This window comes from Capra hircus, chromosome 20, assembly GCF_001704415.2.
Source record: "Capra hircus breed San Clemente chromosome 20, ASM170441v1, whole genome shotgun sequence".
NCBI classification, from domain to species: Eukaryota; Metazoa; Chordata; class Mammalia; order Artiodactyla; family Bovidae; genus Capra; species Capra hircus.
The window spans coordinates 1,219,049-1,245,189 of NC_030827.1; the positions used below are offsets into that span (position 1 = coordinate 1,219,049).

Consider the following 26,141-nt stretch of genomic DNA (forward strand, 5'->3'; position numbering starts at 1 on the left):
CACGAAGACCACAAACGGTGGGAAGGAAAGCGGAGCCTTCGGCAGACCGGAGGGAGCAGTAGTTTCAAAATACAGTCTAGGTCTCCCAGCAGAGTTCTCCCCATCTGAGTAAGACGGGTTTAAATTTAAGTCTGGACAATAATGACTAATCGGGAGCCTCAAAAAACTCAACACCAGAAACCACAGCAGGGCACCCTCGGATCTACTCTATCCAGAATTAGCAGTGCTTCAGAAAATCTCTCCGGAAAAAAGAAAACACATGCCTTGTTTTTGTTTGTCCAGCAGTTATAAAAAGGGTTAAGACCACCTTACATAACAAGGGTGGAGCATGCTAGTAAATACAGCTGTTTCAAGTAAAAGCGGTAACAGAGGCAGACAAGGGAAGTTAGTAAAAGTAGGCATTTAGGCAAAGACAGAAGGAATAAGCATCGAAAAAATGAAGAAGTCAGGGCCAAAAATTCCACATGTAAATCCAACCCCCTCAAAATAAATAAATAAAATTCATTCCTTATTTAAATATTTCACAGAGCAGCACGCCCGTGGAAAAGATATGAACCACTTCAACCATAATCTCATTTTTATGAAACAGAGGCCAACCTGGGCTTAGCTGGGGAGGAGAGGGAGGGAACCGGGCACGAAGGGATTGGGCACGGCCTACGTGCAGGCAGGGAGCTTGCCCCGACAGGCACACTTCGAGTGGGCATCTCAAAACTTCCAGCTGGATGAGGCCCGAGACGAAAAAATGGAAATAACCGCTGTGGTCACAATCATTAAGAGTTTGTAGAGGCCTATGTGCCAGGTACTGTGTTAAGCACTTCCGGTACATTATTTCATGTAATTGTCCCCCAAAGGAACACTGACTCGATGCCCTGTACAGATAAGGAATGGCAGTTGGAAAAGCAACATGCTGGGCGCTGTGCTGAGCGCTTCACATGGGTGCCTTGGGCCACGTGCATAGCATTCCAACAGGGGCCAGTGTGAGCGCCATCCCTGTATACAGGTGCGGAAATACGGTACAGAGGGATGAAACAGATGGCAGCCCAGAGGACTGGGGTGACCTGACCCAAGCGCAACAGCAAAGATGGAGCAGAGCCAGAACGGAGCTGTCTGTCTCCAGAGACCAGGCCTGAGCCAGGAGGCACGGGGCTCTGAAGTCATCTTGCATCACCCACTTGGTACCAGAGGCCCCCCAGCTCTCAGACCTGTTGCTCTCGCTTTCCAGGGGAGAAACAGCTCAGTGACAGCAAAGGGAACTGCAGAGAAACAAAGTAGCAAATATGCAGAAGTCAACAAGGCCCAGCTCGTGTGCAAAAGCAAAACTTCACAGCGAACCTACAAACACATGGATTAATACAAGCAGAGTAGCAATCAAAAACCACAGAGTGGACGATAATGCTGATGAGCTTCTGATTAAAAAGTCCTACCGTTTAAGTGATCGGGATTTCTAGCTCTTTTCATGGGCATGTGCACAGTAGGAGTTTTGCAAGATTGCTTAGCAACGCCTGGCAACCAGACTCCAGAATGGATCACTCCTTGGTAACTCTAGTAAAGCAATAATTTTAGCTCATGAAAGCTAAATTGTAGAAATCCTAATAACTCATATAATAGGTTACTAGTAAGTAGCCTGCAGCCATACATAAAAATGCACATCTATAACCACTCAGCTTTCACTTGTATGAACCAAAGACAGATGTGTACTTTTGAGATTCATCATTAATTTATTTAATACATACTTGCTGAAAACCTACCATGTGCCAGACTCTGTTCTATGCTATGGGAAAGAGGCCTTGACAGTTCACCAGTGAGCTATAGGCTATACACGAACAACATGGGCTGGATTTAGAAACCTGCTTTTAGGAAAATGAGGCCTAGAGAAGGAAAGCAATCCATTCTAAGTTGCATAGCACCCTACAGGATATTTTCAGCTGCTTATGTCCCACCCAATAGACTCAGCAGGAAAACCCTGCTCCCCTGAAGAGGCCACATTCCCATGATGGTCCAGAGAGGCCCCAGGATCCACCAGTTTGCCTCTTGGTCCTTTGAGTTGGCCTGGAGGGCTGGGAGTACCAGGATGCAGGGCCTGGCTGTTGAGCATCTTGGAAAGTCTCCCACTTGACCTCAGGACCTCTGTGGTCAAGTAAGGGAAAGCCTATGACACGGTGTCGGTTTTTATTGGACCCAACCACCGGCAAAGCTTGCCGTCATCTGGAGTGATGGAGAAAATTAAGTTACCACATTCTCACGTTTCAGCCTTTAGCCCGTATTCTTTCGCAAACAGGAAATGTTTATTTAAATACAGCAGTCTCCAGCATGTTCCAGAGCCAAGTGAAAAACCAAAGATGTCCACTCTTGCCCCCCTCCACTGTCCAGGCCACCACCTCGCTGTGGGTGAGGAGCAGGCCTCCGCCTGCCTAGGCAGGACGGGGCGCAGGGGCCCTGCGTGAGAGCTCACGCTCATCTGTCTCCTCCTTTCTGGGCCGAGGTTGTGGCTGGAGAAGAATTACATCTGTGGGCTCCTTTTGTACTCAGAAGGGTCAGTGCAGCATCTGTTTACTCTGTGCTCCATGGTGAATGTTTTCTTTCAGGCACCCCCATTCGCTTCCTCTCCCCTTGTTCTCTATCTCTGCTCCGTGGATAATAAATTACTCTGAATTCTCCTCTGCGTTTATTTTGCTTTCTTGTGGGTGTCACCTCCCCACTGAAGGGGAAAAAGAATTTTGTCAGTAGTTTATAAACGGCAGAGAGTTTCTCCGTGTGATGTGCTGGCATTATGGAGAGTACGCTAGAACACAGACCCCTATGCTCACAGACACCAGCTTAATTATGAACAATTTAACAGGCCCCATTCCAGGCCTGAAGCAAAGTCCAAATGGTGACTACATTACCCTCATGTACGTTTCCCTTAAAGGCACGCCATGGGTGGACACGGTCACAACACCACCAGAGCAACAACCACACACACACACACACACACACACACACACACACACACACACCCCTTCATAAAAGGCTCTTTGGGAGACAGAATAGCAGGAATGCAGAAGGGAGAAAATGCTTCCTCTTTGTTATAAAATGCAACGTAAACATTTGAGATCAGAAAATGGCTTTTAGGAAGGTCCCGAGCATCTAAAGGCAGCGCCGACAAAAGTTGCTGTTGTTCCTGTTTGGTTGTTCAGTCGTGTTTGACTCTTCGCGATCCTGTGAACTGCAGCCCACCAGGCTCCTCTGTCCATGGGATTTTCCAGGCAAGAATGTTGGAGTGGATTGCCATCTCCTTCTCCAGGGGATCTTCCGGACTCAGGAATCAAACCCCAGTCATATTTTTTACCACTGAGCCACTGAGGAAGCCCCGCTGATAAAACTTAGCCACATGAAAAAATGAGCCTTGAGAAGCTGAAAGGGCTCACTAAAGGAAAGTTCCTTCTTCCATCCTTTGATTACATTCTTGAAGTTGGATTACTGGTTTTCCTCTGTATATGCCATGATTTTATATACAGTTACTGGAACGCAGTGGACGCTCAAGTTACGTTTGTTGAATGAATGAAGGGGAGAATGAATGAAAAATTCCTCCCTAAAGAAATCCTTAGCATAACTCAGAAATTCCACCCCCTCCCCTTAAGACTATGCAGAATTGAAATGTTACATGTGAGCTGACAGAGAGGGTGTGGGATGATGAAGGACTATTGGAACTGTTGGGAGGCTGTGCCTAATCCTTGCAGTAACTCTGACCCAGCCTGCTTGTAAAACCTGCCCCCAACCCCCACCCCGAGGAGGAAAGAGACTAGATGAAAAGCCAGCCTTGGCAACCACCTCACCCTAATGCAAGCCCAGCAAACAAGACATCAATAGCCAGAACCAACGGAGATGAGATTCACACATTCCAAAGCACCTCCTACTCTGCCAATGCCTGCTGGTGGCCGTGATGGCAGAGGCCCATGGGAATGCCCAGGACTCCAGTTTCTACCCAGTTTCTTCAATTACAGAGCAGATGGGCAGCCCCCAGTTGCCTGGGTCTCCTGGGGGAGGCAGTGCAGTGCCATGCTGGCTGCAGAGCTGTGCCTGCAGCTTTTGAGGACTTCCTACATGCTAGAAGTAGAGGGGCCTACTCTCCTTGTAGCCTCAAACATGCCACATGATTTTAAATATCAAAGAGACCCCAAACAGGAGCGCTAATGTCAAGGCAAGTGAATGTTTGCAGAGTGCACCTGAAGCAGCAGTAACAGTTGCCTATTCTAAGACCCCAGCCCAAGGAGAGCCCTCCCAGGACCATCTATTTACAGATCTTGGTCCAAGTTGACCCTTGTTCCAAGGATGTCCAGCAGAGGAGTAAGGGGTGTACACTTGGGAGCCAGATATACTCAAACACTTAACTAGATACTACATGACCTTGAGCCAATGACAAAAAGGCTTAACAGTTAGGTGGAATAATAAGCATTACCTTTGTAACTAATAAGACAGTTGTAGAGATTCAGTAAGATAACACATGTAAACAAACTGAAGCACACAAAGCATTCATTAAACATTAGCTACAGTTATTATTTCACTCACTCATGTGGTTGGCCCTGGTGTGAAGAGGGAGGGGAATTTAAGTGTCTCAGTTATAGGTTTCCAAAAACACCACTAAAACAAGTTTTTCACTGGCATGGTAGAATATAATATCTGAATTCAGTTGTGGAAGCCTGGATTCTGGCCCTTTTACTGCCACCAACATGCTGTGCGGCCTTAGGTGGGTCATTTCACATTTCCAAGCTACATTTTTCACCTGCATGCATGAAGGTTCAGCTCTACCCTCCTCTAGAACTATATGGTTCACCCCCCACAGAATAATCACTGCACTTGGATAAAAAATGCTTTGAGCCAAAGGAGAGCAGGAAAAAGGAAGGCAATTCTACTGAGTCTCCGCTCAGGGACATAGGAAGAGTAGGCAGCAGAGAATGAAGTGGCAGGAGGTGATTAACAGGAATAACACACTCTAAGACAATCCATCTTAGTCCCTTGCCACTCTCCTCCAGACTACAGCCGGAAGGCAGAATCTCAGAGACCCCTGCGCCTACTCTAAGACGTGTGGGAAAGGGGCAGAGGGAGAACCAAGACCCGCAGGAAGCTCCCAGCTAGAGCAAACCCTCACCCACTTCTGGGCTGTGTTCCCAGTCCCTTCCAACCCCCCTCCACCATTTCTCCTTCCTTCTTCACTCCCGACTGCAGGCTAGAAAGAGCCCACCTCAGTCCAAGTTTTGAAATTGGTCCGAGGATCAAAATGATAAATGTTTCCAAAACGTTGACATATGAAAAGTAAATATTTGGTTGCACAATTGGGGTTAAAACGAGGGTCAATCCACCCCACTCTCCAAGCGCCTCTCCTCTTGCTGCCAAGCCCAGGATCCGAGGTTGAGTGCGGTTTGTAAGATTATAGTGCTCGCTCTCATTTAAAGGGCTGTCAGCATTTCCATTCTCCGGCCCCTTTCGGAGAGGCATTTATAACCGAGCCATAAAAAATTCACCCAGGCTGCAACTTGGCTTCTCGGAGGCTGCGCTCCAGGCAGGGCGGGTTTTGCAAGCACCCACTCTGAAATGGTTTGGTTCCTAAGAAGTTAGACCTTCAGACACACTCTCAACTTTCCTCGCAAGGGCAGCCAGAGAGCGGCTGGCCCATGCTGATCTCCGAGCTGGTCACAGTCTCTGGAGCCCGCCCTCCTCGTCCCCGTGCCCTTGCAGCCCCATCACCCTTCCGCTTTCTTCTTCCCTCCCTCTTCAAATAGCGCGGGCCCCTTCCTCTCACCCTAAGACCTCCCCGTAAGACCTCCCCGGCTGCAGTGTCATCTACTCCCTCGCCTTGCGCCAGCATTCTCCTTGGAAACTGTCAGTTGGCCCTGCGTCTGGAACCCTTCACCCCTGAAGAGGCACTGCTCTTCGCTCATCACAGGGGCCCTCAAGCCCTCTCTCCCTAGACCTGTCCAAAGCCACGGACCCCCAACTCAGAGGGTGGAGGATCCGATCCAGGAGATGGGGAAGGCAGACTGCAACCAAGGCGACCAAGGGGAAAGGAAGGGTCTGGCGCGTCTGGGGGCCCTTCTGCGGGACCCAGGTGGGTGGCCCGGGTGGGGTAGGGCGGGGCGGGGGTACTTACAGGCGCTCGGCGTTGCGGGGGATGCCCCGAGGAACCGCCCGGAGGCCCAGCCCATGGCAGTCCACGCTGGCGGCGGAGCAGGTACACTTGGTGGGGCAGGCGGCAGCGGGGGGCCCGCTCAGAACACTCGCCAACGCCAAGGCCAGCATCAGGCGGGCGCGCACGGCGGCGCCGGCCCCCGTCCGCCCGGGGGCCATAGTGTGCAAGGGCCCGCGCCCGGAGGAGGCTGCCTCGGCAGGGCAAGACGCGTGGAGCCCGCGGAGATGAGCTAAGAGCACGGACGGCCTGGGGAGCGGGCAGCGGAGTTAGCGCGGAGGAGGAGCGAGCTCGGCGCTCAGGCGCACGGGGCGCGGGCGGAGCGGGGCGCGCCGGGCGGCGGCGGCGGCAGCAGCTCCATCGGCGGGGCCGGCGCTGCCCCGCTGCGCATCGCTCGGAGTGCCCAGGTGCCGAGCGCCCCCTGGCCCCACTGGACCGCGGCCCGGGGCGCGGGCCGGGTAGGAAACCTGGGCAGAGCGCAGTGGGGCGCGGCGCCCGGAGCGGTCCGGCTTGGGGCCGGGCTCAGGAGCGCGGCGGCGACGGCGGCCGGGGCACGGGGCGGCTGGGTGAGCTGGCCGGCGCTCGCTCTCTCCATTCACTGAGCTGGGCAGACACCGGAGACGCGGGGCCCACCCCTCCCGCCCCCCCAAAAACGCCAGCTCCGCCTCCCATTGGCTGCGCCGCGCGTCATGTCGACTAAGTTGGGAACTTTGCTGGAGCGACCGGGGAGCACGAAGGGAGGAGGCCACAGAGGAGGGAGAAGGAACGGGCGGGAAGAGGGACTCGCTCGACCAGCAGGGCCCCAGAATTGAGGCTTTTCCACTCTAGGGAGCCAAGGACTGACCAGGCTGGTGATACATTTTCTTTATTCCGGCACTGAGCTCGGCATGCTGCTTACAGGTCTACCTTCTGTCCCAACATAGTCCCGCAGGGGGCATTTGTGGACCCCTATTCTACAGATTAAAAACTCAGAGCTCAGAGAAGTGAAGTGACTTACCTGAAGTCACACAGCCCCGGGGGACCCCAAACCGCGGCCCTCTCATTCACCATGTTTTACTTCACAGTCCATCAAAGCTGCAGCCCTGCCTCATCTACAAAGAGCCTCAAAGGTCCTGCCTGATCTTGGCCAAGATCCGCTTCTTCCTGAAGGACCTGTTGCATGGACACGACTGCCCTCCACGATCCCAAGTGTCAGGAAACGGCCACCTGAGTTGTTCAGGCCACTGCCGGTAAGCCCTACTGGGAATCATTGCTTCTTTGCCCAGCCCCAACACTGGCTGTGCCGCTGAGGGTAGTGGTGGCTGGGCCGTGGACCCCTGGGTTGACAGTGCTGGGTTTCTAGGCCTTGAGCTTCTGCTTCCTGACCAGGTGACTTTGGGTCAGTCGTGTCACCTGAGCCTTGGTTTCCTCAAAGCAGGGAGGCCACATCACTGTCTGGGCCCGCCTCCCTGGGTTGTCTGGAGCATCAAAGAAGGACAAGTGTGATTTTCAAAACACTCATTACATGCAAGGCGACCCTTCTGCCTCTAGTGCCGTCCTCTCCCAGTGCCCGCTCTAAATTGGCCAGGCCTGAGCTTTTCCAGATGCCCTGGGGAGGGCATGTGTTAGGGGCTCCATAAATACTTGTAGGAATGATTTTGTTTGTTTGTTTGGAGGGAGAGGGCAGGAACTGGAGGAAGTATTGCCCAAACTTGAGGTCTGCTCACAGTGAAAACATCTGAATGAGCCTTTGCATATATACACATTCATACACACCCACACACACTCATACCTACAGATACACCAGTGCCTACACACACCATCACACATATCATCACACACACCCACTTGTATACAAACATGCTTCCACATACTCTTATACACATTCACACTCAGTCATATAACACGTGTGCACGCATGCTCCCACACACACTGTGCCAACGACAACAGCTACGCTCCTGACAGTTCCTCCACTTTCTTTCACATAAACGCTACTGTGATTCCTTCTACTGCGCTTTCCTTCAAGGGAACGTTCAACTGCTTGGACTATATCCTGTGAATATACAGGAGAGGTGCAGACTTTATTTTATTGTATTTAGCAGGTTTTCAAAGTTTTAGCCCCAGGCACCCAATTGTATGTACATGTACACACACATGCACTCACGCACACACTTCAGCCCCTCCATCATTCATAAACACATTAGGTGCAATTTACTGCTGTTATTCTTGGGAGCAGCTTTCAGCACAGATGCTGTTGTCATCGCCCTCTGGTGGCCATAGAGGGTCGACGGGTGACTTCAGCATTTAAGAACTCTAAACATCCTTTCCTCTGAAGCTTTCCTCCCAAACCTTGAACCAATTTAGTACCAGGACTGAGGCAGATGAGAGAACTGGGCAAAGGCCCAAGGGCACACAAGTGTCTCAGACTGTCTGGAACAGAAAGGAGTAGGGTTTTCTTTGTTTTCTCAAATGCATACTAGAGCATGTTTTGCAATCCCTCAGGCTGGGCTCTAAGCACAGTGTATGTGTGTGTGAGTGTGTGTGTGTTGGGGTGGGTGGGGTGTTTTCCACTGAAGCTGCTGGGAGGGGAGTTCATGAGCCTGACTAGATCTTAAAGTGACTTTATAGGCATTCAAGTTTGCTCTTCCCTGGGAGAGCCACCTTAGAACAGAGCCCAGAGTCAGTCAAACCCAAGAAAGGGGAAGTGGGAGAAACAGGAGGTACACAGGACAGTGGCTACCCAGAACCACGGGGTGTGTAGGCTGGAACAACCTTAGACATCACCTAATCCACCACCTCTGCAGTGTGTTCTGATGACTGCTGCTTCCACATGTTTTTTCATGGGTGGAAGTTTCCTTGGGCAAAAGCAGAGGAAGGAACGCTGCTCACTTTCGCCTCTCCTGGTGATGGCATCACAGATAAGTGTATTAAAGAGCATTTAAGAGCCCTAAAATAAAATGGTTTAAAGTTCATTCAATTCTAGGGACTTCTCTAACAATTCAGTGGCTAAGACTCTGTCCTCCGAAAACAGGGGCACAGGTTCATCCCTGGTCAGGGAAATAGATCCTGCATGCCACAACTAAGAGTCTGCATGCCACAGCGAAAACGAGCCCACGTGCTACAACTCAGGCCTGGCACAGCCAAATAAATATAAATCAATAGATATTGTTTAAGTAGCGTTAAATTCAGTTTCCCAGTATCACTGGCCCTTCTGTGTGTAAACTTGATATTCTTTTGAAATTTTTGGAGAACCCCCAATAAAATTCAACCCTTATATCTAATAACATGGAAATTAAGTCTCAGAGAGGGAAAGGCACCAGTACAAGGTCACGCAGTACATCAATAAGCCAGCCAGAGCCAGATCCCACGCTCCCCATGCCCAGTATGGGGCTCCACCCATTCCCCTGCTCCACTGATTCCAAGGAATCTGCAGAATGTGTCAGCCTCCCCATGGAAGAATTGCTCTGTGTAAAGAAGTCTAAGTCCTTATGAGGTCAGGCTATTGGGTAGGACTTTATGTCTAAGTTCCAGAGATGACTTTTATACTCTGTGGAATGATTTTCAGACTGCTACACAAGTCTCTGGGGATTTTTGGATATTCTTTCAAATCAAAAAAATGTTCCCTTTACTTTTCCATAGCCTTCTCAGAAGCAAACTACCCACCCATTCCCCCAGGAAACCCACCTCAGCCTTTCTCTTCTAATCCTTTTTCTGTCTCAATGTAAGGCCATTTTAATCACAGCAGGTCTTCTGGTTGCAGCAATAACTAACTACCTGAAGTAAAGAAATGAATTTTTAAGGTTTGGGGGTAATGTAAAAATACAAGGAACAAATTAAAGAGGGGGGGTTTCAGAAAAGACAAGAACCAGGGCAAGAACTAGGTGCCAAGCACCTAAGATTTCCAGCCAGCCAGGAGGAAGAGATTGGTTGGCCTGCTGACATCACTTGATCACCCTCTTGGTCAAAGAAGACAAGAGCCCATGGGTGAAGGTTCTTTGCGAACTACACCCAGCTAGGCAGGTAGAAGTGGTGCAGCCGAAGGAGACTCAGGGAGCTGTTGGCTAAACATGTAGGGGAAGGCAAAACAGAACCAAAGCAGCTTGTCTCTGCCTCACACCACAGCCATTCAGTTCCCGAGCCCTGTTAATTCTCTGCATGATTTTTTTCTGAATCTGTCCCCTCTCCATCTTCGGTGCCCCTGTCATCGTCCCCGGTTATGGAAACCAGCTTTCAGTCACTCACATTGGCCCCCATATCAGCTCTCTAATTTTGTTTGTCCCTCCCACTCCCGATCCATCTTTTGCTCTGACGATCAGGGGACCTTTCTAGCAAATCTAACAGTGCAGTCTTGAACTTTGAAATAGACTTCTGTCTTTGCCACCTCATCTCCCACCACTCCCCCACACCCTCCCGACACCCCTCCTGGAACATCCTACCCTGCTCTTCCCTATCTGAGTCTCCCAGAGTCGGTTTAACTGTTGATTTCTCTAGGAGATCTTGCTGAGCCAGACTATTAGATTCTCTAGGGCAGTCACCATATACAATCCATTTGTTCCAACATTTTATTATAAAGATTTTCAAACATTCAGAGACAGCTAATCCGTTTTTGCATGCTTGATGCCTAGAGACACACATGAATCTTTGATGACTGATGAGTGAATAAATGAATGGATCCATGAATGAATGATCTTTCCCATCTCCCTATTCTCCTGCCATAGTTTTACTTATTTTAATTAGCACTGCTTGATCTTTGGGGGAGGAAGAGGTTACATTCTTCAAGAATTCCTGGGAGGCTTCCTTGCTAACTATATATATTCTCTCTCGTTCTGATACATTTTCTCCTGCTCCAGTAAAACAACATTATGCTGGCCACTGTCTAATGGATTGTCGGCATCATTCTCTGCCCACTGCCACCCAATTCTGTTACCTTTTCTTTCAATGCAAAGTCGTCTTTCTCTCTTCTCTGAGAAAGCACGAACAGTAAGGGCTTATTGACAGTTAATCTGTTGTCTCCCCAAGAAGCAGGATCCATTCTGATAAGATAAATACTTAATGATGAATACCTAATTTTAAAATAATATATTTTGGAGAAGAAGATAAACAGAATCTTCCAAAGTCCAGGTATACCTATAGTGGACACCTGTTACTCTTACTCCAACTATTGTGACTGTGGCTCAGAACTTTCTCGTTCTTACATAATCTTATTTCCCTCAAGACAGATTTTTTTAGGGGTTCAGCAAATGACTGAAATGAGCAAATCAGAGTGTTTCCTAGGATTTTTGTCACTAGAACTGGAGAAAGAGGCTAGTCCCTCTGTGATTGCAAAGCTGGAACACATGATGAACATGAGTAAGTGGTCATGCTTTCAGCCGTGTGGCTCAAGCCGGTATAACGGAATGGATCGGAACCATTTTCTAGAAGGGTGAATGGCATCTAGCTTAATTTACACAATGAAACAACCAATTATTGGGACCTTCCTACATGCCTAAGAGAAGACATAGACCACAGCTGCCAACAATCCAATTAGGAAGACAAAATTAAGATATGTGAAAGAAAAGATAGGGCATATAATTAAATGGTAATTGGCATGGTCATATAGTAATTGCTATGAAAACTCTAAAGAGGGAAAAAGCACTGCAAGCTGAATCAGGAGGGCTGAGGGATACCATTTGGCTTTTGAGGGATGCATACATTTGATGAAATCAATGAGAGGGAAAAGAGTCTTTGCACTGAGGGAAGCAAAGACAAGAAGGCAGAAATAGAATGGTGTGTGGGGTTGGTGAGAGGGCTCTGGGAACGTGGTGTATGAGGATTTGGAGACATATTTCTATTGATCTGAGACAAAATTTGAGAGAAAGAACTTGGATGCCTGATTTGCCTTTGGACGGGCTTGGTCACCTTGCCAGAGAAGTTGGAGGACTCTGCGTAGAGACAATGACTTGAGCGATGATACAGACTGGAACCCCCAGAAGGGAACCTTTACTGTGGCTCCAGGCCCACTTTGCCCTGGCCTGAGAGGAGGCCAGATGATCCAGGGCGCTTTCGTCTCCCTGAATTGGTGCATTTAGATGGTGACTCAGCCAGCTGTTGGGGTCGGCCAGGGAGATGCCCTGAGAGGCCTGGCAGGTTGGTGAGCTCAGTCAGTTTCCTCTTCAAACTATCAATGAAGATTTATCTCATATTTGAGCAGAGCAAGAACTGTCACTGGGGAAATGGCTCTCCAATTTGAGGAGTATTAATCACCTAATTAACCAGAACACCTGCTCGTAAAACTTATCCCACCCAGGGAAACAAATTAAACAAAGCACGAGGATGTGCCACACGGACTTGGCGGTGACATCTGCATCTCTGGCTGGCCTCCTTGGGCACTGGGGCTCACGAAACTCTCTAGCCAGCTGTTGGGTTTGCAGAAACTTTGAGAATACTAGCTTTGTTTAGCAAACAGTAATTAGTACAAACAGAGAAACTCTTCTTGCAACTTATCTGGAATCATGGATGTCCCTAATGCACTGGGTACTATTCTGAGTATTTTGCGTATATTAACTATATAATCTTCATGGTAACCAGCTGAAGTCCCCTGCTGTAGCAGAGGCTGGCTCCATGCTCACAGATCCAGTTTCTTTTTCCTGGACACACAGGAAGACTACATTTCCCAGTTTCCTTTGCAGTCACATGGGGGCCATGTGCCTCATTCTGACTAAATAGAATGTGTGCAAAAGTGATGCATACCACTTGCACAGCTGGTCTTTGGAATCTCTTATATAACCATGTAAGACTTCCTTCTGGCTGTTAGCTGGGTATAATAGAGGGGATTCAGTGAAGGATCCCAAAGTATCACTGAAAGAGTAGTAGAGCCACAAGAAAGAAGACACTGGAGTCACTAAATTACCACATAGAAAACAGTGATCAAACACTCTGTAACATGAGAAAAACCTACACTCTTACTGAGATCTTGGGGTTGTTTATTTCATCCGTTAGCGTTAATTAACCAGGCTGAAACACCAGTGTAATCTTGGCAACTTCGTTTGCACAAGCACACAGGACCAATCTTAGGGAAAGCTACTACCTGTGTGTGCTGCAGTTTCAAAAGCAACAGGGAATTCCTCCCATCCTGAAATCATATTTTCTTCTGTTAGGTCATAGATAAAATGCTTTTTAATAAACACCCTCATTATCTGCATTTTCCTTCTTATTCATATAATGTATCTTTACTGAGTACGCTCAAGGTACAGGTAATCTTAATCATTTTATAATGAAGACAAAGTAAATATAAAGTCTTGTATGGGCAACAGATGTAAAATAATCAATTAAACAAGAAAGTAGATAACTACAGATTACAAGATGTTAGGAAGAAAAGTAATCATGTGACATGATAAAGACCAACTGAAGTTAACAGATGTTCCGAAAAGTGGTTAGGGAAAGAGACTCAAAAGACAAGAAGAGTCTTGCTATGATATAATACGTTATGGAGTAGGGCAGGTCACTATCCCAGGAGACAAAATAGAACACGTAAAGGCCCTGCAGTATGGCATGACTGGTTGGAGGAACAGAAAGGGCACTACGGTTAGATCCTAGAGCATAGGGGAGACCTGTTCTGGGAAGATCAGAGTTACTTCTCCCTCACTGTTGCGTTGACACCAGTCTATGCAAAGTACAACAATGAGTGATCTTACCTCTGTCACTTGTGTGTATGATGAGAAACGTAAGCTCTTAGATTAACCTGATCTGATACAGAATCTATTGCAGTTCCAGGGGTATTTATATACAACTGTTAGTCACTCAGTTCTGTCTGACTCTTTGCAACCCCATAGACTGTAGCCCACCAGGCTCCTCTGTCCATGGAATTCTCCAGGCAAGAATACTGGAGTAGGTTGCCATTTCCTTCTCCAGGGGATCTTCCTCATCCAGAGATTGAACCCTGGTCTGCATTGCAGGCATATTTTTTTACTGTCTGAACCACCAGGGAAGCCCCAGGGGCTGATAAAAGGCAAACTAGTTAAGCGAACTGTATTAAAGCTATCTGTATAGGCAACATCATATTTTCCCACAGCCTTTAGGTTTTTTGATGCTGCTGGTAGGCAGGGAGGAGACATGATGAAGACCACCAGTGTAGGAGATTAAAGCCCTTCTAATCATTGACTGAATTCTCACTCCTGGGGAAGGCAGGTAAAATATTTCATTGTACAAATATCTGTTTTCCCAAGTTTAGGTAGTAGCACCATCATCTCCTTAAATGGCCAGGCCAAAAACCTAAATGTCACCTTCAACTCCTTCCTCTTTCCCTCTTAATTCACTCCGTCCATCAGCTCACCCAAACCTCTCAATTCCTCAGCTAAAGTCTTGGTGAGGTCCTACCCCCAACACTATCTCCTTGGCTTCGTTCAAGCCTCAATGGTTTCTTACTCAGGCCCTTTAAGCAGCTCTCCTATTCAATTCCTCCAGTCACATTCCAGAGCTTAGAGGCATTTCCATTACTTAGAGACTAAAGTCTAAGGTATATACATGGTAAAGAAGGGTCTTTATCAACAAACCTTTTCACTGCCTTTTTATCTTGCTTCAGTTCAGTGGTGCAGTCATGACTGACTCTTTGTGACCCCATGGACTGCAGCATGCCAGGCTTTTCCCTGTCCATCACCAACCCCCAGAGGGGGCTCAAACTCATGTCCATCGAGTCGGTGATGCCATCCAGCCATTTCATCCTCTGTCGTCCCCTTCTCCTCCTGCCTTCAATCTTTCCCAGCATCAGGGTCTTTTCCAATCAGTCAGTTCTTCGCATCAGGTGGCCAAAATATTGGAGTTTCAGCATCAGTCCTTACAATGAATATTCAGGACGGATTTCCTTTAGGATGGACTGGTTGGATCTCCTTGCAGCCCAAGGGACTCTGAAGAGTCTTCTCCAACACAGTTCAAAAGCATCAATTCCTCTGTGCTCAGCTTTCTTTATAGTCCAACTCTCACATCCATACATGATTACTGGAGAAACCACAGCTTTGACTAGACAGACCTTTGCTGGCAAAGTAATGTCTCTGCTTTTTAATATGCTGTCTAGTTTGGTCATAGCTTTTCTTCCAAGGAGCAATCGTCTTTTAATTTCATGGCTGCAGTCACCATTTGCAGTGATTTGGGAGCCCAAGAAAATAAAGCCTCTCACTGTTTCCATTGTTTCTCCATCAATTTGCCATGAAGTGATGAGACTGGATGCCATGAACTTAAGGTTTCTGCATGTTGAATTTTAAGCTAACTTTTTCACTTTCCTCTTTCACTTTCATCAAGAGGTTCTTTAGTTCTTCTTCACTTTCTGCCATAAGCGTGATGTCATCTGCATATCTGAGGTTATTGATATTTCTCCCGGCAATCTTGATTCCATCTTGTGTTTCATCCAGCCCGGCATTTCTCATGATGTAGTCTGCATATAAATTAAATAAGCAGGGTGACAATATATAGTCTTGATGTACTCCTTTCCCAATCTGGAACCAGTCTGTTGTTCCATGTCCAGTTCTAACTGTTGCTTCTTGACCTGCGTATAGATTTCTTAGGAGGCAGGTAAGGTGGTCTGGTATTCCTATCTCTTGAAGAATTTTCCACAGTTTATTGTGATCCACACAGTCAAAGGCTTTGGCATAGTCAATAAAGTAGAAGTAGATGTTTTTCTGGAACTCTCTTGCTTTTTCTATGATCCAACAGATAGTGGCAATTTGATCTCTGATTTGTCTGCCTTTTCCAAATCTAGCTTGAACATCTGGGAGGTCACAGTTCATGTACTGTTGAAGCCTTGCTTGGAGAATTTTGAGCATTACTTTGCTAGCATGTGAGATGAGTGCAATTGTGCTGTAGTCTGAACATTCTTTGGCATTGCCTTCCTTCACAAATCCCCATTCCCACCTTAGCCTGAGGCATAGAAAATTAAGGTCCCCTGAATGCACTGAAGTGTTTGCCATTTGTCATCTTATCTCATGCTCTTCCTTCTTTCTGCAATGCCCTTGCCCACCTCTTCCCTCTGGTGAAATTTTACTGGTCCTTCTTCATGCAACTCAAGCCTCACCACCTCTGTGAAGTATTGTATACTGGCAGGAGGAGAAGGGGGCTGCAGAGGATGAGATGATTGGATGGCATCACCGACTCAATGGACATGAGTTAGAACAAACTCTGGGAGATGGTGAACGACAGGGAAGCCTGGTGTGCTGCAGTCCATGCAGTCACAAAGAGTCGGGCATGATTTAGTGACTGAACAACAGTAACAAATATTAGAGACTTCTTCATTTGATCTCTGGCTATAGAAATCTCTATTACTGTATACCTTACTCTAATGTAATTTTCTCTTTACACTTCTCCCTTCATCCCCAGTTAGACTGTGAGTTTCTTGAGAGATGGAACGTGACTGACTAAACTCCTTGAGAGAGTTATGTATCCTCAGTGGTGTGTCTGAATCCTCTTTACCATTCTTTCTTCAATCCATCTCTTTCAGAATTTCTTCCCAACATTCTACTGAAACTGACCTCCCCATTCTTCTAGTTACTTAAGCCTAAATTATTCTTCACTGCTCTCTTCCTTTTATGCTCAACATCCAAACAATCAGCAAATCCTGTTTATTGTTTCTTCAAGTCCAGAATTCTACCATTTTGCTTCATGTCTACTGTTCCCACAAGTGACTGTCACGTCTGGCCTGGATTATAGTAATAGCCTCCTACATCCTAGCTTCCATCATTCTCTGCTTTCTATAAACAACTTCTAACCCATCAGTCTCATAATGTTAAAATACGTGTAAGATCATATCCCTCTTCTCATCCAAAGCTTCTAGCAAAGATCTCTCCCTTCTTAAACACATAGAAAACTGGGCACAATGTATGAAAAAGATGGATTTTAAACATTGGAAAATTGGAAGTGCATGACTGTGCTCCCTGAAATGAGAAACAAATGAGATGAGTTGTACGAGTTTGCTGTTACTTCCTAGAGACATTTTCCAAGCCGAAGAACAGGGAGGAGAACTAAGCATTCTCTCTAAGCTGAAGAGACAAAGATTAGAGAGGCCAGTGAGTCTCAAGTTGTGAGACTGTACACTTGACAAGTAGCTGCTGAAAGAAGAGAGTTTCTGATTCTAAGAATCTACAGAGAGGCTCCTCTGAGTTTCTGGCTGAGAGTTTGTAAGAGAGGACTATAGGAGGCTGAGGGAAGAACCACCAGAGAGCAGTAGAATAGCCCTAATTCCTAGAGTTCACACTGGAGTTCAGTGTTTCCACTGGCCATGGTGAAAGTCCCTCACAATACACAGGCCACTGGGTAAAAACCTCAGAAGAGCATTGGTTTTACCATAGAGCTAACAACACTACAAAGAGGGTGTACCTAAGCAAAGCTTAAAACCAATCTCAAAAGAATTCAACTGAGTTCATGTAACTTAACTGTGAGATAGGACAAAGTTCATACTCTTGAAAAAAAATCTACACCCTGAGCACTCAACAGTGTCAGCTTCACAAGACTGGCGTTGTGTGCGCGTGCTCTGTCGTGTCTGGCTCTTTGTGGCCCCATGGACCGTAGCCCACCAGGCTCCTCTATCTGTGGGATTGTCCAGGTAAGAATGCTAGAGTGGACTGCCATTTTCTCTTCCAGGGGATCTTCCTGGCCCAGGAATTGAACTTGAGTCTCCCGCATTGCAGGCAGATTTTTTTTTTTTTTTTTTTTACCACTGTGCCACCTAGGAACCCCTTCAGAATGATTGTCATCTAATAAAAAGTCATCAGGAACATAAAAAAGCCTGAAAATATGATTTATAAAATAGAAAGAAGTAAAATCAATAGAAACAGACCCAGAAATGGTAGAGATGATAAAATTAACAGACAATGATGTTAAAATAGCTATTATAAACATACTTGAAATTTAAAAGAGGCAGAAAAAAATGAAGATACAGAGAGAATCAAATGGAATTTCTAGGGCTAGAAAATACAATATCTAAAATGAAAGGCATTGGAGGGATTAACAACAGGTAAAATCCAGAAAAAGAAGAACTTGTATCCAGGATTTTTTTTTTAATTGTACCACTTCACAATTAAAAGACTAACAGCCAAATTAAAGATAAGCAAAAGACCTTAATAGATACTTCATCAAAGAAGATATAGAAAGAGATACAAATAATAAGCAGACACATGGAAAAATGCAAACAATCATTCAGTTCAATTCAGTCACTCAGTCATGTCCGACTCTTTGCGACCCCATGAATCGCAGCATGCCAGGCCTCCCTGTCCATCACCAACTCCTGGAGTTCACTCAGACTCACATCCATCGAGTCAGTGATGCCATCCAGCCATCTCATCCTCTGTCATCCTCTTCTCCTCCTGTCTCCAGTCCCTCCCAGCATCAGAGTCTTTTCCAATGAGTCAACTCTTCACATGAGGTGGCCAAAGTACTAGAGTTTCAGCTTTAGCATCATTCCTTCCAAAGAAATCCCAGGACTGATCTCCTTCAGAATGGATTGGTTGGATCTCCTTGCATTAGTCATAAATAAATGCCAGTTTAAATCTAAAGCTACCACTATATAGCCACTAGAATGGCCCAAACCAAAAAGTATGAAATTACTAAGCTTTGGTGAGGATATAGACAAACTGGACCCCTGTTCGTTGCTAGTAGGGATAAAAATGGTATATATGCTTTGGAAAACAGTTTGGCAGTTTTTTTTAATTAAACATATACTTATCATATATAGGACTCAGTAATTTTACTTCTAAATGCTTGCCCAAGAAAAAGATATATCTATAAGACAACCTGTGTAGTGATATTATTCATAACAGCCAAAAATTGAAACTATGTGTATATCTACCCATTGATGACTGGATAAAAAAACTAAAAATAATATATTCATACAATGGAATGCTACTCACCGATTAAAATAAATTAAAACAAATTCCTGATATATGCAATCATACATATGAAACTCAAAAACACATAAGGGATTTGATTTAGGTCAAACCTGAATGGCTGAGTGATTTTTCCTACTTTCTTCAATTTAAGCCTGAATTTTGCAATAAGGAGCTCATGATCTGAGCAACAGTCAGCTCCAGGTCTTGTTTTTGCTGACTATATACTTCTCCATCTTTGGCTGCAAAGAATATAATCAATATGATTTCTATATATATCATCTATATTTATACCATGTATAAAGTCATCTCTTGGGTTGTTGGAAATGGGTGTTGTCCATGACCAGTGAGTTCTCTAGACAAAACTGTTAGCCTTTGTCCTGCTTCATTCTGTATTCCAGGGCCAAACTTGCCTGTTATTCTAGGTATCTCTTGACTTCCTACTTTTGCATTCTAATCCCCTATGATGAAAAGGACATCTTTTTTTGATGTTAGTTCTAGATGGTGTTGTAGGTCTTCATAGAACAAGTAAACTTTAGCTTCTTTGCCATCAGTGGTTGGGGCATAGACTTAGATTACTGTGATGTTCAGTGGTTTGCCCTGGAAATGAATTGAGATCATTCTATCACTTTTCAGATTGTACCCAAGTACTGCTTCAGCAATATGTGAACCATGAACTTCCAGATGTTCAAGCTGGTTTTAGAAAAGGCAGAGGAGCCAGAGATCAAATTGCCAACATCTGCTGGATCATCAAAAAGGCAAGAGAGTTCCAGAAAAACATCTATTTCTGCTTTATTCACTATGCCAAAGCCTTTGACTGTGTGGATCACAATAAACTGTGGAAAATTTTGAAAGAGATGGAAATTCCAGACCACCTGACCTGCCTCTTGAGAAACCTATATGCAGGTCAGGAAGCAACAGTTAGAACTGGACATGGAACAACAGACTGGTTCCAAATAGGAAAAGGAGTACGTGAAGGCTGTATATTGTCACCCTGCTTATTTAACTTATATGCAGAGTACATCATGAGAAATGCTGGGCTGGAAGAAGCACAAGCTGGAATCAAGATAGCCAGGAGAAATCTCAATAACCTCAGATATGAGATGACACCACCCTTATGGCAGAAAGTGAAGAGGAACTAAAGAGCCTCTTGATGAAAGTGAAAGAGGAGAGTGAAAAAGTTGGCTTAAAGCTCAACATTCAGAAAACAAAGATCATGGCATCTGGTCCCATCACTTCATGGGAAATGGGGGAAACAGTGGAAACAGTGTCAGACTTTATTTTTCTGGGCTCCAAAATCACTGTAGATGGTGACTGCAGCCATGAAATTAAAAGATGCTTACTCCTTGAAGGAAGTTATGACCAACCTAGATAGAATATTGAAAAGCAGAGACATTACTTTGCCAACAAAGTTCTGTCTAGTCAAGGCTATGGTTTTTCCAGTGGTCATGTATGGATGTGAGAGTTGAACTGTGAAGAAAGCTGAGCACCAAAGAATTGATGCTTTTGAACTGTGATGTTGTAGAAGACTCTTGAGAGCCCCTTGGACTGCAAGGAGATCCAACCAGTCCATCCTAAAGGAGATCAGTCCTGGGTGTTCATTGGAAGGATTGATGCTGAAGCTGAAACGCCAATACTTTGGCCACCTCATGCGAAGAGTTGACTCATTGGAAAAGACCCTGATTCTGGGAGGGATTGGGGGCAGGAGGAAAAGGGGATGACAGAGGATGATATGGCTGGATGGCATCACTGACTTGATGCACATGAGTTTGGGTGAACTCCGGAAGTTGGTGATGGACAGGGAGGCCTGGCGTGCTGCGATTCATGAGGTCACGAAGAGTCGGACATGACTGAGCGACTGCACTGAACTGAACTGCATTTCAGACTCTTTAGTGTAATAGCATTAAAAACATGAACTATTTAGATGCAAAAGACTGAAATGCTCACGATGACAAAATGTTGGTGAGAGAAACCTTATAAATGGACAGATACAACTGTGTTCATGGGTTGGAAAATTTAGATATCAATTTATCTCAAATTGATTTACACATTCAATGCAATCCCAATCAATATCCTAGCACGATTTTTGTGTGTAGAAATTGACAGGGAAATTCTAAAATTTCTATCGAAAAGCAAAGGAACTAAAATCATTGAAACAGGTAATTCTGAATAAGAAGAATATAGTTGAAGTAGTCACATGACCCACTTGAAGACTTACTCTAAAGATAGAGTAATCAAGATGGTGTAGTATTGACTAAAAGTGAGGCATAGATCAAGGGAATAAAATCAAGAGTTCAGAAATAGACCACACATATATATAGTTATTGATTTTCAACCGAAGTGCCAGAGTAAGTCAGTATGTAAAAGATAATCTTTTCAGCAATGGGTGCTGGAACTATTGGCCATTTATATGCTAGATAAGTAAATAACCTCGACCTTTTTTTGCACCATGTGTAAAATTAACTTGAAATGGTCTGTATCTAAATGTCAGCGTTACACATATAAAAACTTCTAGAAGATGTAGGAGAAAATCTTTTTGATTTTGAGTTAGGCAAAGATTTCTTAAATAAGCTACAGAGAGCACAGACCATAACAAAAGAGAATTGATAACGGAACTATGTCAAAAGCCATCTCTTCTTTGAAAGATATTAAGAAAATTAAAGATAAGTGACATATATCTGATAATGGTTTGTGTTCAGAATATTAAAAAACCTCTCAAAATTCAGTAAGACAAGGAAACTAATAAAAAATTGGTAAAAGCTTGAACAGACCCTTTACCAAAGAAGACATATAGATGGTAAATAAAACATTTGAAAAGAAACTAAACATCACTAGTCATCAGAGAAACTGCAATTTAAATCATAATGAGAAACCACTACATACTCACTGACTAAAATTAAAAAGTGCCATTGAGAATGTAGGGCACCTGGAGGACTCAGACACATTAGTGATGGGGATGTGAAAGGTTAAAGTCTTTGGCAGTTTCTAGTAATGTTATCTGGAGAAGGCAATGGCACCCCACTCCAGTACTCTTGCCTGGAAAATCCCATGGATCGAGGAGCCTGGTGGGCTGCAGTCCATGGGGTCGCTAAGAGTCAGACACGACTGAGCGACTTCACTTTCATTTTTCACTTTCATGCATTGGAGAAGGAAATGGCAACCCACTCCAGTGTTCTTGCCTGGAGAATCCCAGGAATGAGGGAGCCTGGTGGGCTGCCGTCTATGGGGTGGCACAGAGTCGGACACGACTGAAGCGACTTAGCAGAAGCAACAGCAGTAATGTTATCAATTCACTTACTATGTGACCCAGAACCCCCACTTCTAGTATTTTAACCAAGAAAATTGATAACCCATGTCCACAAAAGCCTGTTTACAGATGTTTGTTAAAGTTTTATTTATAATAATCATATAATAAAAGCAACTGCTGAATGGATAACCAAAGCCGGGAAAGATTGAAGGCAGGAGGAAAGTGGATGACAGAGGACAAGACGGTTGGATGGCACCACTGAATCCATGGACATGTGTTTGAGCAAGCTCTGGGAGATGGTGAAGGACAGGGAAGCTTGATGCGCTGCAGTCCATGGGGTCACAAAGAGTCAGACACGACTGAGCGACTGAATAATAACAAATGTAATGGAATACAACTTAGTATAAAAATAAAGCATCAATATAAGCAACAAAGATGAATTTTAGAAGCATTAGTGAAAGAAAGTATAAAACATACATACTCTATAATTACATTTATATGACATAAAAAGGCAAAAAACATATCTAAAAACAGATTGATCATTGGTTGCTAGGGACTGGCTGTGGGAGGAGCTGATTAACTACAAAAAGACACACAGAAGCACTTTGCAGACGCTGGCAGGCGACAGTCCATGAGATTGCAGAGCCGGACATGACTGAGGCTGTGTGCACGTGCACGTGCACGTGCACGCACGCGCGCGCACACACACAGGAGGTACCAGGGTTCTGACAAAAAGCAGTGGGACTTGTATTTTCATAGCTGCCACAATTACACCCCGAGTAACTGCATCCATTTTGTGTTTCTTCCCTTTTGTTTTCCATGGAAGTGGGGTTACTCCTTCACTTGGCCTCAGAACTCAGCCTGCAGTTTACCTCCTGTTACAACTCTAACAGGGATTCTGGTTGCTTACCCTTAGTGTCTACTGCCTTCACAGACATCTTCAATTGGCCTGATGGATCAGTTGCTAGTCTGTTATTTCAACTGGAGATATATTCTCTAAACCTACCTAGAGCTGAATTTTCTAAACCAGACCCATCTGTAAACTGTAGCACTGTTATCATTATTCTGCTTTTTAATAATAATCATGACAGTAATAATAATGACAATAATGTAGCAACATTACCATTAATTGGCAATTGGGGCCTAAGACAGTGCTAAATACTTATAACAATCCTCACGACTTTCAGTAACACAGGCTTGGCCATCATTTTACAGTGAAGAATTAGGACCCAAGCCTCTCAGTGGCTTACCACCCTTATGGCAGAAAGTGAAGAGGAACTAAAAAGCCTCTTGATGAAAGTGAAAGAGGAGGGTGAAAAAATTGGCTTAAAGCTCAACATTCAGAAAACAAAGATCATGGCATCTGGTCCCATCACTTCATGGGAAATAGATGGGGAAACAGTAGAAACAGTGTCAGACTTTATTTTTGGGGGCTCAAAAATCACTGCAGATGGTGACTGCAGCCATGAAATTAAAAGACGCTTACTCCTTGGAAGAAAAGTTATGACCAACCTAGATAGGATATTGAAAAGCAGAGACATTACTTTGCCGACTAAGGTCCATCTAGTCAAGGCTATGGTTTCTCCTGTGGTCATGTATGGATGTGAGAGTTGGACTGTGAAGAAGGCTGAGTGCTGAAGAACTGATGCTTTTGAACTGTGGTGTTGGAGAAGATTCTTGAGAGTCCCTTGGACTGCAAGATCCAACCAGTCCATTCTGAAGGAGATCAGCCCTGGGATTTCTTTGGAAGGAATGATGCTAAAGCTGAACCTCCAGTACTTTGGCCACCTCATGCAAAGAGTTGACTCATTGGAAAAGACTCTGATGCTGGGAGGGATTGGGGGCAGGAGGAGAAGAGGACGACAGAGGATGAGATGGCTGGATGGCATCACGGACTCGATGGACGTGAGTCTGAGTGAACTCAGGGAGTTGGTGATGGACAGGGAGGCCTGGCGTGCTGCGATTCATGGGGTCGCAAAGAGTCAGACACAACTGAGCGACTGAACTGAACTGAACTGAACTGAACTAAAGCCTATGAATGGCCGATCTGAACTCAAGCACAGGTTTGACTCTAAAACCTACATTTTCTCCCCCAGTTAAGAAGCCCCAAGAGCTCACCTTGCCTATCAGCCAGGACATATTGGCACAGAAAATAATTTAGGTCAAGTTTTTGGAAAGAGTGAGAGAAATAAGTCTTCCAAAAAATGTTCGTCAAAATTTTCCTCTTAATCAGGCCACTAGCAACATTTAGATATTCTCTTTAATTACAACAGGGCCACTCACCAGACATCTGCTTTTTTTGGATGACTGCTGATAGGCAAATCCTGGTGGCAGGTTGGTGATTACACACCTCACCTATTTGACCACTTACTTATATCTGACGCATGGCATACATCACTGATCAGTCATAGCAATCTCCACCACAGAGGCCTTAGGTGTCTTCATAGTCCTTCTCACTGTTCTGCTGAGAGCAATGAAAAGGATTCTAGCAACTGATTACCAGTGATAGGTAAGTTAAGAATCATTTGCCTTCCCAGTCCTGGCTGAGCTTGTTCAGCATGTGTGTTGATTCTTCCCTTCCACCGGTAAAAACACATACGCGGTGACAGATGAATTGCAAAGGTATCATCTAGCAACAAGTCTGCCTTTAAGTATCCCTCCTGAGAGGTCATATTCATAGATACCTACAGCTACTCTTAAGATCTGTCAGCCCTAGAACACCGAGGCAGCAACCTCAGCAATCAGGATTTTTATATATCTGGTTCAACATTTATAAGGTGAAGAAGTGGGCAATAATTTAACCATCCCTGAAAAGGATAAAATCTAGAGCAGTGGTTCTTAGCCCCAACTACACACCAAAAAGCCCCAGGGAGCCTTTAAATGATACAGATTCCCAAACACTATTTTAGACTAATTAATTTCACATCTAGACACATATGCTAAAGAACTGAGCAGTTCCAGATCTAAGAGCATACATGGGAAAAGATACCAATTAGAGCATTGCTTAAAAGTGCAAATTATTGGGCAAACCTAAAGGCCTACCAAAATAATGGATAATAAATTGTGATTATACATACAGTGCAAAAGATACAACTAAGTCAATGAAAGCATTGTATATGTATCAACATAAATACCCTACTAAAACACAAGTGGAAAATGAAGTACAAAAATACATGAAGTATTATATCATTTGTATAAAACTTGAAACAAGCAAATTCAATACTGCAGCTCAAATGTCCTATGTTTCTTATGGATATATTCATGTGAAAATTAATTAGAAAATCAATATTTATGTAAACACTAAATTCTGGATAGTAGTCACCTATGGAGAATAAGAGAGGGCAATGGGATAAGGCACTTCAACTCTATCTGTAATATATTATTTCTTTAGAAAGTTTTAAAACAAATATGGCTAAATATTAAGAACTAGCAAAGGTGAAGAGTCAGTTCAAGAGTGTTTTGTGAACAACTTTGTAAAGCAACTACATTCCAAATAAAATTAAATTTAAAAGAGTGCTTTGTATCATTTTTAAACTTTTATATATGCCTAAGTATGTAAACATAAAAATTAAGATCTAAATAGACATTTCTCCAAAGAAAACATACAGATGGCCAAGAGGCACATGAAAAGATGCTCAACATCACTAATTATTAGAGAAATGCAAATCAAAACTACAATGAGGTATTACCACACACCAGTCAGAAATGGCCATCATCAAAAAATCTACAATAAATATTGGAGAGGAAGTGGAGAAAAGGGAACTATCCTACGCTGTTGGTAGGAATGTAAATTGGTAGAGTCACTATGGAGAACAGTACAGAGGTTTCTTAAAAAACTAAAATTAGAGCTACCATATGACCCATCAGGGCTTCCCAGGTGGTGCCAATGGTAAAGAACCCATCTGCC

At 44.7% G+C, this 26,141-nt stretch overlaps 1 protein-coding gene and 1 long non-coding RNA gene across 2 annotated transcripts in view; one reads left to right on the forward strand and one right to left on the reverse strand.

Annotated features, from left to right (window-relative positions):
* SLIT3 (slit guidance ligand 3) overlaps positions 1–6,753 on the reverse strand; it is a 719,548-nt gene extending 712,795 nt beyond the window's left edge. Inside the window, exon 1 of the mRNA XM_018065519.1 lies at positions 6,128–6,753. Coding sequence (XP_017921008.1) covers positions 6,128–6,324 — 197 coding nt within the window. The 5' untranslated portion in view covers positions 6,325–6,753. The remainder of the gene's footprint in view (positions 1–6,127) is intronic.
* On the forward strand, positions 5,324–19,660 carry LOC102183103. Its single transcript, XR_310849.3, has 3 exons — positions 5,324–6,085; positions 7,228–7,392; positions 19,624–19,660. It is a non-coding gene; the product is annotated as an uncharacterized LOC102183103 (long non-coding RNA).